The sequence below is a fragment of the Pongo abelii genome, chromosome 10 (assembly GCF_028885655.2).
Source record: "Pongo abelii isolate AG06213 chromosome 10, NHGRI_mPonAbe1-v2.0_pri, whole genome shotgun sequence".
NCBI classification, from domain to species: domain Eukaryota; kingdom Metazoa; phylum Chordata; class Mammalia; order Primates; family Hominidae; genus Pongo; species Pongo abelii.
The window spans coordinates 116,309,790-116,322,467 of record NC_071995.2 but is presented as its reverse complement, the minus strand read 5'-3'; the positions used below and the strand labels follow the sequence as shown (position 1 = coordinate 116,322,467).

The 12,678-nt window shown below is 44.6% G+C and overlaps 1 protein-coding gene across 1 annotated transcript in view; it reads left to right on the top strand.

Moving 5' to 3' along the window:
• KSR2 (kinase suppressor of ras 2) overlaps positions 1-11,932 on the top strand; it is a 506,187-nt gene extending 494,255 nt beyond the window's left edge. Inside the window, exons 18-20 of the mRNA XM_063712264.1 lie at positions 5,305-5,436; positions 10,524-10,653; positions 11,795-11,932. Of these exons, the coding sequence (XP_063568334.1) occupies positions 5,305-5,436; positions 10,524-10,653; positions 11,795-11,932 (400 nt within the window). The remainder of the gene's footprint in view (positions 1-5,304; positions 5,437-10,523; positions 10,654-11,794) is intronic.
• The last annotated feature ends 746 nt before the right edge of the window (positions 11,933-12,678 follow it).

Sequence of the window (12,678 nt, the reverse complement as noted above, 5' to 3'; positions counted from 1 at the left end):
AAAAGGCATCTTCAGTAACTGCCCCCATTGCAGCCTGGAGCCCCCAGTGCAGCCGCCAGAGGCCAGGAGACATCCCTTGAATAAGGGGCACCTTTGGCCCTGATCAGCAACCTGGGGGCTGGATTATAGGAGTGGAAAGAGAAGGGAGCTGGCCAGGCTTTGGGCATTGCAGGAAGCAGGGCCGGTATCTCTCAGGAGATAGGCCTGGAAGTTGCCTCATTCATTACTCACTCAGCCAGTCAGCAAATAATTAGGGAGTGCAAGTATTAGTCAGCTTGGACTGCTGTAACACAATGCCATACTCAGGGGTTTAAACAACAGACGTTTATTTTCTTACAGTTCTGGAGGCTGAAAGTCCAAAATCAAGGTGCTGGCAAATTTAATGTCTAGTGAGGGCTCTCTTCCCGGCTTGTAGATGGCCACCTTCTTACTGTGTCGTCATATGGCCTGTTCTCTGTGCACTGAAAAAGAGAGAGAGAGGTCTCTGATGTCTTTCCTCTTCTTATAAGAACACCAATCTTATTGGATTAGGGCCTTGGACTTACGATCTCGCTTAATCTTAATCACCTCCCTATAGGCTTTATCACTAAATACAATCAAATTGGGTGTTAGGGGTTCAACATAATAAATTTGGGGGAGGCAAAATTCAGTCTATAATACCTTGAGATAGATTCCAGAAACTTGTTTGTGTTTAACACACACCTGGTTCCCTGATCCTCAGTTTCCTTACCTGTAAAATGGGAGGTTTTGATGATTAAATGGGATAGAGATGTGGAAGGCTTAGTTTAGCATTTTGTTCTTTTTTTTTTTTTTTTTTTTTTTTTGAGACAGGATCTCTTGCTCTGTCACCCAGGCTGGAATGCAGTAGTGCAATCACGGCTCACTGCAGCCTCAACCTCCGAGGCTCAAGCGATCCTCCTACCTCAGTCTCTCAAGGTCCCGGGCTTACAGGCATGTGCCACCATGCCCAGCTGGGCTTTACTCTTTAATGGTTCTCTCCAGAAATTCTTGTAGAATTGGGTTGAGGTGCCTAGTCCCTGGGGTTTTAAAGACTTGTGTTCAAACAGATCTCAGCTCTGTCCATTTGGACAGGTCACCTAAATGTTTTGAGCCTCCATTTCCTCATCCACAGAACAGGATGATAGCCCTCAGATTGTGGGCTTATGAGGTCTAAGTGGGATGGACAATCTGCCAAACAGTAGGCACTTAGCAGGAGTCACTTGCCTTGCTGCCCTCCCCTCAGTTAGAGCTTGGGGTATGGATAGCCCTTGGTGCCCAGCAGGGAGAGACCCACCCCGCACCAAGCCCGAGGCAGGGATGGGGGCAGCCCAGTGATGTGAGTGTGTTCTGCACATCCAGACAGACCCCAGCATCCAGCTGTTCTGCTGTCATCAAGAAAAGGTATCGTTTTAGATGCCAGTGCTGTCATGCCAGCCTCCCAAAGCCTGTTATTAATCATAATAACCATAATGAAGATGATTGGGGTTTGTCATCAGTGGGCCCATCGCCATGGGAACGGGGCACCCCAGGGTGTTAGTGCCAGGCCTGGCTCCCGGCCCCTACCACACCCGCCCCAGGCGTGGTCACCACTCTACCTCCTGCCCTGGTAGAGTGCAGAATGCCAGCTGCTGACCCCATGAGTCAGGAAGAGGTGGCAGGGGTGTTTGCAAAAAGATGGGAGCAGAGAAGCTTCCCTTTGGCAGGGGCACCCCAACCCACCCCACCCCCAATGGCCCAGTCATTGCAGGAGAATGTTGGCTGGCCTATGCCAAAGACTTTCATGGAGGACATTCCTACTGTGGGCTCTAGTCTCAACTCCACTTCTGAGTCCTCAAGATAAAGACACACACACACACACACACACACACACACGTATACATGTGTAATGATTATGTCCAGTAATTGCGTGTCTCTGGCAGCTGACACAGTCCTGTGCCACGCACTGTCTCATTTTAATCCTTGCAGCAGCTCTGTGAAGTACAAATTAATGTGCCCATTTTACAGATGGGAAAATAGAAATTTGGGTCTGCTCAAGGTTCCATAGCTAGTAAGTAAGAGCCTTCAACCTCTGTGGGTGTTCCTGATTCTAGAAGGAAGAGCTGATTTAACTCTGCTGACTCAAGTGTTTGCTAGTGAGTTTGAGTCGTAGTTTCTAGCACAGGATGTGTTGTATCATGTCTTTTGTGTAGAATGCAGGAGTAAGTCTTGTGTTATTAATCCTGAAACACTGAGATTTGGACCATTTCCTTATTTTGTATAAATTAGAACAGTGATTCTCAACCAGGGCCATTTTTCCCCTCCAGGGGACATTTGATGATGTCTGAAGACATTTTTAGTTGTCATGGTTAGGGGGAGAAGGGTGCTAATGGCCTCTAATGAATAGAGGCCAGGGATGCTGCTAAACATCCTACAATGCCCAGGAGAGCCCCCGTGTCCCCCAACAACAAAGAATTGCCCAGACCCAAATGTCAATAGCGCCAAGGTCGAGAAATCCTAAATTAGAACAAATTTAATGGTGTCTGCCTGGCCACATTGCTTTCTGTTGCATGCATGCCAGTCTGCTCCTAGCCTGGGAATGCAGGAGGTGGATGGGTGGCCCAGGGTGGGATACCTGTGGTAAGCCACCATCCAAATGCAATTAAGAGTTGTGATTGCAGCAGTTACCCAGCTTTGCTTCCTTTCCTGCAGTCCCTATTTTGGGTTCTACAAAAAGTTGCGTATATCCAAATGGATGCTACCTTCATGTGTAAGATGGAGGGGGAATGAAAGAGATCTTAAAGAATTGCATGTATGGGACACATCCAGCCTTACCCAGCTAGTGAATGTCACTGCAGCACTGGAACCCTGAGCCCCAAACTCTTGGAGCGTCATTCAGAGATCTTTCCTCCACCCAGTGTTTCTACGGGTGTGATCTGCAAGTTGATTTGGGGGAGGACATGAACAAACATTTTCTATCTTAATTTTAATGTGTATTAGAAAATCACTAGTCTCCATTTATGGCCACACTAAAGAGTGACCTATTGAAATATATTTAAGTTAAAAATGCATTTCTTCATATATAATAGTCTAGAACAGTGTTGTCCAATTTGGTGGCCACTAGCCAGATGTGGCTATGTAAATTTAACTTTAATTAAAATGAAAAGTTCAGGGCTAGGAGCAGGGGCTCATGCCTATAATCTCTATACTTTGGGAGGCTGAGGCTGGAGGATCGATTCCTTGAGGCCAGAAGTTTGAGACCAGCCTAGGCAACATAGCAAGATCATATAGCAGGACCACATCTCTAAAAACAATAAAATAAAATTAGCAGGGTGCAGTTGCTCACGCCTGTAATCCCAGCTACTTCATAGGCTGAAGAGGGAGGGTCGCTTGAGGCCAGGAGTTCAAGGCTGCCATGAGCTATGAGCTCACCTCTGCACTTCAGCCTGGGTGATAGACAGACTGTCTCAGCAGACCTTGTCTCTAAAATTAAAAAAAAAAAAATTAAAAGTTTAGTTCTTCAGTTGTAAGTCACATTTCAAGTGCTCAATAGTCATGGTGGTTAGTGGCTGCCATACTGGACCATATAGAGGATATTTCTGTCATACTGGAAAGTTCTATAGCATAATGCTGCTCTTGAAGGTATTTAGATATGGCAAAAATCATGATTATGGGATACGAATGAGTGTGTTTGAGGGAGCAGCATGTCACAACTTCTACGTCTCAGAAACCCTCTCTGGAAGAATCTAGCCAGCCCCAGGTCCCCACAGAGACCTTCATGCTGGAGGCTGTCATCCTGCATGACCTCACTTTTGATGATGATTCGAGAAACGCATCCCCTCTCCCTCTGACTGCTCCCTTCCCCTGTGTTAATGAGCCAGTTCTAGGAGTCTTGAGTCAGTGAAGATCTCAGAGGGGGTCTGCTTAGATTTCAGACCCACATGGAAAGCTCTGCCTTGCTAAGGACCTCCAGTGAAAGAAGGAAGCCAGCCTCCTTCCACATCTAAGAATTTACCTAAGGAATAAGTTAACGTGGATGAAGGGAGATACTCCCTGTATCTACCCAAAGATATTCATGGTAGCATTGTTCATAATGGTGGAAGAGGGAACCGCCCGCCCAAGGTCCATCAGCAAGGAGTTGGTTGTATACACTTTGATACATAGGATAGGATGATGTGTTTCAATTACACTGGTGTTTTTTAGGGTTCTGGAACACCCTGAATGGGGCCGTTGTTGGAACTTTGTCCTAACTTCCCCTTCTGCCTAGATATTCTCCTTGTTCACATAACTGGATCCTTTATGTCACGTAGATCTTAGCTCACAGTTTACCTGCAGTAAGATCCGTCTTATCTTTGATGCATCCTCTATTTTAATTATTTGTACAATGCTTATCACGATCTTTAGTTTTTCCTATTTATTGAACTCATTTGTTGTCTCCTTTCCCTACGAAAGTGCAAGCTCCAGGAGGGAAGGGACCTTGTCGGTCTTGTTCTTTGCCAAGCACAGAACCTAGGCATCATAGGTGATGGAAAAACACAGTAGATTATCATTATTTGTGGATTCACTGAAATGTATTTGTAATCCCCCAAATCAACACTCACAGCACTTTCACAGTTATTCAGGGACATGCAGAGTGGGGAAAAGTTTGAGTTACCCAATGCACATGTTTCCAGCTTAGGTCAAACAGGAGGATGTTCTGCCTCATTGTCTCAGCCTCATGCAGAGAAGCCTTGAGGATGGAGGTTGAGACAGAGTGGGCAGTGCAGAGTAACATAAGAAGCTCTAGCTCTGGGGCCAGTTGGATGAGATTTGAATCCCAACTCTGACACCTGTTAGTAGGGCTGCCTCAGACCAGTCACTTAACACTTCTGAGCTCCACAGTCTATTATGTAAAATAAAACAGAATCTATCAGATAAGTTGTTTTTAGGGGTTAAAATTATAAACTACGTGAGGGGTATGTGCATGTGTACATATTTCCCCAGGAGCAATGATTCAGTATTCTGCTAATTCCGTGTTCCAGTGACTTTATAGAACGTAACTGCCACGAATAACAAGAATCCACACTGTCATTGAATGAAGATGGGCAAGAAGGTGGGTGCCTCAGAGGCAATGGAATTCGATGATGGTTTGGGTCCTGAGTGTTTCTCTAGAGCAGCCTTCCCTGCACCTACTACTGGGTCTCGGCCTCCAGTAGGTGGTCAGGCAGTGCTCAATGTGGGAAGCAAGAAGGGCAGCAGAGATGGCTCCAGGGACGTGGGGTCAGTGCCAGGGGGACTGGTCCGCCCTGGGCTATGAAACAGAGCTCATCCTGTGCTTTGCTTCTCCAGGCGGGAGGACAAACTGCGCATCCAGAATGGCTGGCTATGCCACCTGGCACCAGAGATCATCCGCCAGCTGTCCCCCGACACAGAGGAGGATAAGCTCCCCTTCTCCAAGCACTCTGACGTCTTTGCCCTTGGGTAAGTGGGCCCTGCCCTGGCCATTGAGAGCCACAGCCTTGGCAGAGAGGCACTTCTCAAGTCTTTCAATGCTTTTGGAAGGGCCAGGGTGTACCTGTCTACAGGGCCAAGGTGGCTGCATTTTTGGGTGAGAATGGAGGAACCTGAGTAGGGTATACTAGAAAGAATGACCCTAACAAACTTGTGTGCCTGGTTTCTAATGGATTATGTGGCCTTAACAAGTTACCCAACTCATTTACTTATTCAATAGCTATTTGTTGGCTGCCTACTATGTGCTAGGATTGTAGCAGATGCAGGGGATACAAGATTCAGTGTTGTCTTCATTATTACTACATAACAAATTACCCCAAAACTTAGCCGCTGAAAACATTTCTTATCTCAAGTTTCTGTGGTCAGGAATTTGAGAGTGGCTTAGCTGAGTGGTTCTGAGTGGGCTTTTATGAGGTTGCAGTCAAGATATTGGCTAGGGCTACGGTCTCATCTGAAGGCTCAGCAGGCTGGGGATCCACTTCCATAGTGGCCCACTCACACAGCTGTTGGAAGGAGGCCTCAGTTCCTCAACCCTTGGGCCTGTGTATAGGTTTCTTGAATGACTTCACAACATGGTGGCTACAAGCCTCATTGTCATTTATGATCTAGTCTCAGAAATTTACATATCATTACTTCTACCATATGCTGTTTGTTAAAAGCAAGTTGCTAAATCCAGTCCACACCTAAGGGGAGGAGAATTAAGCTCTATCTTATACATAATGGAATATCAAAGAATATACTGGACATATTTAAAAGCACCAGAGGCCCCTACTCTCTCTTTCTAGTGGAAGGCAGATAAGGAAACATCCAACTTTAGCAAAGTATAATAAATGCTATTCTGAGAATAAACACAGGACTGTGGGAATAAAAAAGGAACCAAATCCAATCTGGGAGATCAGGGAGGGCTTCCAGGAGATGATAATCCTGAGCCTAAGTTAAAGGTTGAGTACAAGGGCAGGGTGAGGTGTTCCAGATCAAAAGAATGTGCAAAAAGTTTCAAAAATAAAACTTTTTTTTTCAAAAATAAAACAGAACATATTGCCCACATGGAAGAATATATAGAAGGGTTGGGGGAGGAAAGGGAGCTGATGGATGAAGAGTCAGGAAAAAAATTAGGCTGGGGGTGGTGAGATAAGAGACTGGAGAGGGAAGTATGAGGACTTAAAGGTTGAGTTAAGGAGTTTTCATTTCATCTTCAGTGCACTAAGGAGCCACTGATGGTTATTAAGCTCTGGGGGAAGGGGGAGTGACATAATCCTAATTTGAGTTTTAGATCAATCAGATCACTCTGGCTGCTGAGTAGAGAATGGAATGAAGAAGGAGAGGATGGGGGCCGGGTGTCCAATACACAGGGAAATGCTGGCAGCCTTCACTTAATCAGAGCCTGTGGGTATGAAAGCTGAGAATGGACATCAGAAGCACACATAGGAGGTGGAAGCAATAGAGCTTGATGATGGATTGAATTTGGGTGGTGCCTAGATAGCTGCCTTAAGCAACCAGGTGGAGAGTGGCATCATTCACTAAGGTGGAGACCATGGAGGTGCAGCAGGGTTGGGGCATGCCAGCGAGGAGAAGAGGTCAGGTTTAGACACGGTGAGTTTGAGCTATCATGGAGATGACAAATGGAACCACCAAAAAACAGCTGCCTCTACACGACTAGTATAGAAAAGAGGAGTTTAGGACTTGTCAGAAAATAGGTCACTGCAGCCACAGACAGAATGAGATGTCTTTGGAAGTACGGAAGGAAAAGAAGGGCCTAGGACACAGCGCCAGGATGCAGGGCAGAGTGCCCTGAGAAAATATAGCCAGAAAGGCTTCTAGGCTCCCATGGCCATGCAAATCCTTGACTAACCTTGTCCACATGTGGTTGCAAGGGCTGGGGGAGATAACACTGGGGAAGCTGTTTGGGAAAGTTGCAGGCCTGCAGATGAGTGCAATTAGACTTAGCACCACCGAGAGATGTTACAGAGACAGTCTTCCTTGGAAAAGGGCCCCCACTGCATCCTCACTGAAAAACCCTGAGGAGATATTTCTGGAAGATCAGAATTCTCAACATCTGTTGCTTGGGCCCCTTTAGAGGATGTCAGTTGGCCTGATTATTTTATGCCCAAATCTTTATCTAGTTAGATATTGTTATCTGAAACCAAATTGCAATAATTAAGTTGGTATAGTTCAGTGTAAATTTAGCAAAAGAAAAAAAAATGTGATTAACAAAATGTACCAGAATAATTGGTTTTCTGCTGGAGTTTTCATCTTCAGCAAATCTTTTTTCCTTAAAGTGAGTTTCTCTTGAAAGTTGGGTTTAAAAGGAAGTTTTAATGAGGCTTTTATTTCTGACACTGCTGAATTCCGAAGGACCCGGTGCTCTGGTTTCCTGCCAATTAGGTGCATCCTGTTGCTTGGGAACCTCGTGCTCAGAAATGACTTAGAACAAAAATGAACTTTTTAAAGAGGATTGAGCACTGTGTTAAGCCTTTTATGTGCACTGTCTCACAATTTTTACAAGCACCCTTCGAAGCAGATACCATGTTGCTCCCAATTGACAGGTGAGAATACTGAGGCTTCAGATGGCTCAGTGACGTGCCTTACAGTGATGAATGATGGTGCTGAGATTCACCTGGCATATCCTGTACTCTAGAGTTGGAGCTTTTAACCATAGAGCCCCGATGGGTTTGGGATTTATTTTGCCACTCAAAGCCGTATTTCTTTCAACTGTAAATCAAGGATAATAAATCCATTGAGGTGTTCTAAGAATTGAGTGAGAAAACATTTGTAAGGTACCCAGCACAGGGAATAACTCAAAACACCCTTCCCTCTTTCACATGAGTGGTGGATGAGTCTGTTTATGCCTCCTTCACCAGACTCCAATCACCAACCACAAGCTCACACCTCCCAAATTGTGCACTTTCCTGATTACAAAGGACTCTTAAATAGGATGGAGTCTAAGCTTCCTAGGATAGCACGTTGGCCAGTGGCACCATCTTGGAGTTAGATGGACTAAGTTGAGCTTCTGGCTGCCCTTCTTGTTTGCTGTGTTATCTTGGGAAATACACACAACCTTTCTGGGCATCAGTTTCCTCATCTATGAAAGGGGGATAATATTAATAATAATGCCTCCTGTTTTAAAATGTAGGTTTTGTTATTATTCAGGCAGCATGAGGCCAACAGTCGCCTTTGAAAAGATGGTTTGTTACTCACAGTTCCCAGAGGGGGCGTGCCACACCATGCAGTGTCCACAGGGGGCAGCACCAGGGTCGGTCTGGAGGCAGAGGAAATGTGAGGAAGACGTTGGGAAGAGGCTTGTGGCTCTTGGGAAGGAGCAGGGGAGGCAGGGTAAGAAGTCTTAGGATTGGCTCGTTTGAATGATTTCAGCAGGCTGTGGCATACAGGGGCTGGGGAATATTGGCCTGGAACTTGAAAGCCCAGTTAAGGAGGTAGTTGGTAGTTTCCAGGAATTGGCTGTTCCTGGAAGGGGCAGACCTTCCGGGGTCAGCAGAGCCCCAAGTAGTCAAAGCATCAGAATAAAAGGACATGCTGAATAGACCTCCCTCCGCAAAAAAACTTAGAATAGTGCTTAGTGCAGAGTAAAACCTCAATAAGCATTATTATTTCTTATGATAACTATAATCTTTTAGCACCTTCTCTTGAGAGATTTCTGATCATCTAACTTGACATCCCAACTCCTGAGCATCACCACCCCTTCCCCACCCCAGAGGTATAAGGTAGTCAGGTAGAAGGAAGATGTAACTATGAAGTGAAACCCTAGCAATAGTTGATTTGACACAGTGCTCTGATTAGTAAAGAGGATAGCAGAGTGCTTTGTGTTCTTTAAAGCAAACTTACATGAAATCTTAGAGTGGAGGAAAGATCACTTTCTAGGATTGTTTCAGATATTTCCTAAGTTGGGGAATCTTGTGCTCAAAGCGCTAAGATCTGTCCCCATGGTACAGCTCAGTGACACCCTAGCATCCTGTTTCATCCACTGTGGTCCTCACTGCTATTCACACTTCACAGCATCATTTATGCACCACCCAGCCCATCACCCCATTCATGGCACATGCTACTCACTAGAGCAATCCTTTCTCCATTAATTACAATGTCACGATTTATGAAACAGAAAATAATGTGGTAAATCCCTCTAGAATAATCCTAGCATGGAGTTGTTTTGGCATTCGGAGTCCCAGATAAACATCCTTCCACTGCGATGTTATCATTATTCTCATTTATCAGGTAAGAAAACCTGCATTTGGAGAAGTGAGGTGACATACCCAGGAAACCTACCCTATTATACTACTAGTATAAATACAATCAGGACTTGAAACCAAGTCACTCTCAAACCTCTTTTTTTCTTTCCACCATTCCGCAGGATGGTTTATACTTAGAAAAAAAAAGAACAAGTATAAAAGAAAAAAAATCCTAACCTGTCACCCAGAGTTAGTTATTGTTAACATTTTGCTATGCTTTACTTTATTCTCTTGTTCATACATATATAATGGTTTTTTAAAAAGCAATATCAAACCTTACATACAGTCTCATATCCTGCTTTTTTTTTACCTAAGTTTATATATTGAGCATTTTTTATGTCAGCAAAATTTATTTGAAGTGTTTTAATAATAATACAGCATTTCATTTTATTTTATGGATTTATCATAATGCATATAACCAATTCCTCTTATTGGACAATTGTGTTATTTTTACTTTTTTTCAATATTATATATAATGCTGTAGAGAATATCTTTATAAATAAATTTTTGTATCCCTCATTATTTATTTGCAATGATTTCCTAGAATCATTGCAAGTAGAATCAGGAACAGAGATCCTAACCACATTATATTTAACTATTCATTAGAAGATATCCTGGGATAAACATGACTTCTAAGACATTAAGAAAGCTTTAGGTGTGTCCCACATGGTAAAATACCAACCCCATGAGGAAGAAACTGGGGAGAAGAATGGGTGCCAGGAGACTGGCTGGGCGGGTGTGTGCTAATACTGGAGGTACAAGGTTGCAAGTGACACACCACACCAACACCCCTTTAACAACGTCTGCCAACAGCACAATCTGGTATGAACTCCACGCCAGGGAATGGCCTTTCAAGACCCAACCAGCAGAGGCAATAATCTGGCAAATGGGCACAGGCATGAAACCCAACCTCAGCCAGATTGGCATGGGAAAAGAAATCTCGGTAAGTCCCAAGATAGGGCCAGACTTGGGGGATGAGGGGAGACACAGACACAGTCACGGGCCTTCTGTTTACTATGTGTTAAGGTTACAAATGCTTTCCCATAGGGTGACCAAAAAAATATGCATTGCAACCTTGTCAGATAGCAGTTTGAAGCTTAAAAGGCAAGGCTGCTGCACTGTGCCTGCAATTTCAGGTACCTGCCACCAGGGGCACAGTAACTCGTGGTCAGGTTTTTCCTAACTATGGGTTGCTGAGTTAGGTAGAACCAATATCTCTCTCTTTTTCTGGTATTTGTAAAAGATATGAATTAAACATCACAAATATTAATGGTTCAAATTTTATTTGCATCTACATAATAATTTTAAGGCATTATCTAACTCAGAACAAGACATACAGAAACAGAGAAGCCTGGGTATATATTAATATTAACAATCTTCCTCTAAAACACAGCAGGAGGAATCCTCTCTTTTGATCAGAAGACACATAAGTCAGAGAAGGAGTAATTATGTGGTATGTTTCTAAAGATTACGTGCACCTAGGTGATGAAGAGATTACTAAAAGTAGCTTTTCTCCTCTGACTTTGAAGGGCTCTTATAGTATTGAGATATGGATGGAGACCCCAGTATTCCCTTTTATCCCTTCTCTTAAGAAAAATGTCAAGAAACTGTTTGGGAAGTATTGTTGATCTCAGTGTATCCTAGACCTTCTAGAATAGAGCTTACCTGGTTGTTATTTGGGCTCAGAAAGTACATGGGAAGAAGGATGGATGGATGGATGGATGGATGGATGGATGGATGGATGGATGGATGGATAATGAAGAATGAATGAGAGAATTGACATAGATGGGTGGATGTATAGATGCATGCATGATGGGTGGATGAGTGGATGAATGGATGGATGGATGATATATGGGTGGATGGATGGATGAAGGATGGAAGAGTGAATTGATATGGATGGGCAGATGTGTAGATAAATGCCGGATGGATGGATGGATGGATGGATGGATGGATGGATGGATGGATGATTAAGGAATATGGAAATGGGGCAGATGAGTGGACAAATTGTCAGACCAACTGTGATGCCAAAGAGTAATAAAGAAATCACCATTTATGTGTAATCACCACACATTTGTTTCATTTAGGACATTCTTCTCTTCTGCTGGGCCTTTGAACAAGAAGAGAGACCTACCTTCACCAAGCTCATGGACATGCTGGAGAAACTGCCAAAGCGAAACCGCCGCCTGTCTCACCCTGGACATTTCTGGAAGTCTGCAGAGTAGGTTTTCTCCCTTAGCATCTCTCCCCACTGCCTTGTCCTCTGCCCTTTGTCACCTTTTTGATCCCCTCTGCATCTTTTTTACTCCTCTCCTGACAAGCTCCTATCCATGTGCCCACCCTTTGGCAACCACCCTTCCCTACTAGGTTTCTGTTCAATGGAGTCTGTTTTGGGGTTTGGGTCCTGGAGTCTGTCCTATGGGTCTTCATTCCTGTAGCTACCCTGGGTTTCTCATTGCTTATCTCTTCCTGATGAAGACTGATGACCCGATGAGTCTGAGCATCACGCAGTGAGGTGATGCCTGAACCTGCCAAGCCCCCCGTATGTCAGGTATTCAGAGTACCCCTCCACGAGGCCCAGCTTTCTGGAACTCTTCCTTATGGGCCAGCAGCCTGCCCCTGTCATGGCAGATCACAGCTTCCAGCATTCTCTATTGCATGAATGCCAGAGCAGGAAAGGCTCTGAGCTTCTTACCAGAAGTATCTCTGGCTTCCTCATAAGAGGCTCCAGACCATGCTCCTCCCCCTTCTTTCTGCCTGGAGATCAGTAGCTCTATCTGAGATAATGAGTGTGGCATCTCTTTCTGGGATCTCCCTCGCCAGCCCCAGCTTCCATGACTGAGCTCTCTAGAAGGTAAAAGGGAGACAGGCCCAGATGAGGCTACTGAGGTCTCCCCATGGCTCTGCCAGTTGCTCCCAGATATTCATGGTTGGCACACTCACACAGACACTCTCAGGTACTCACACTCAT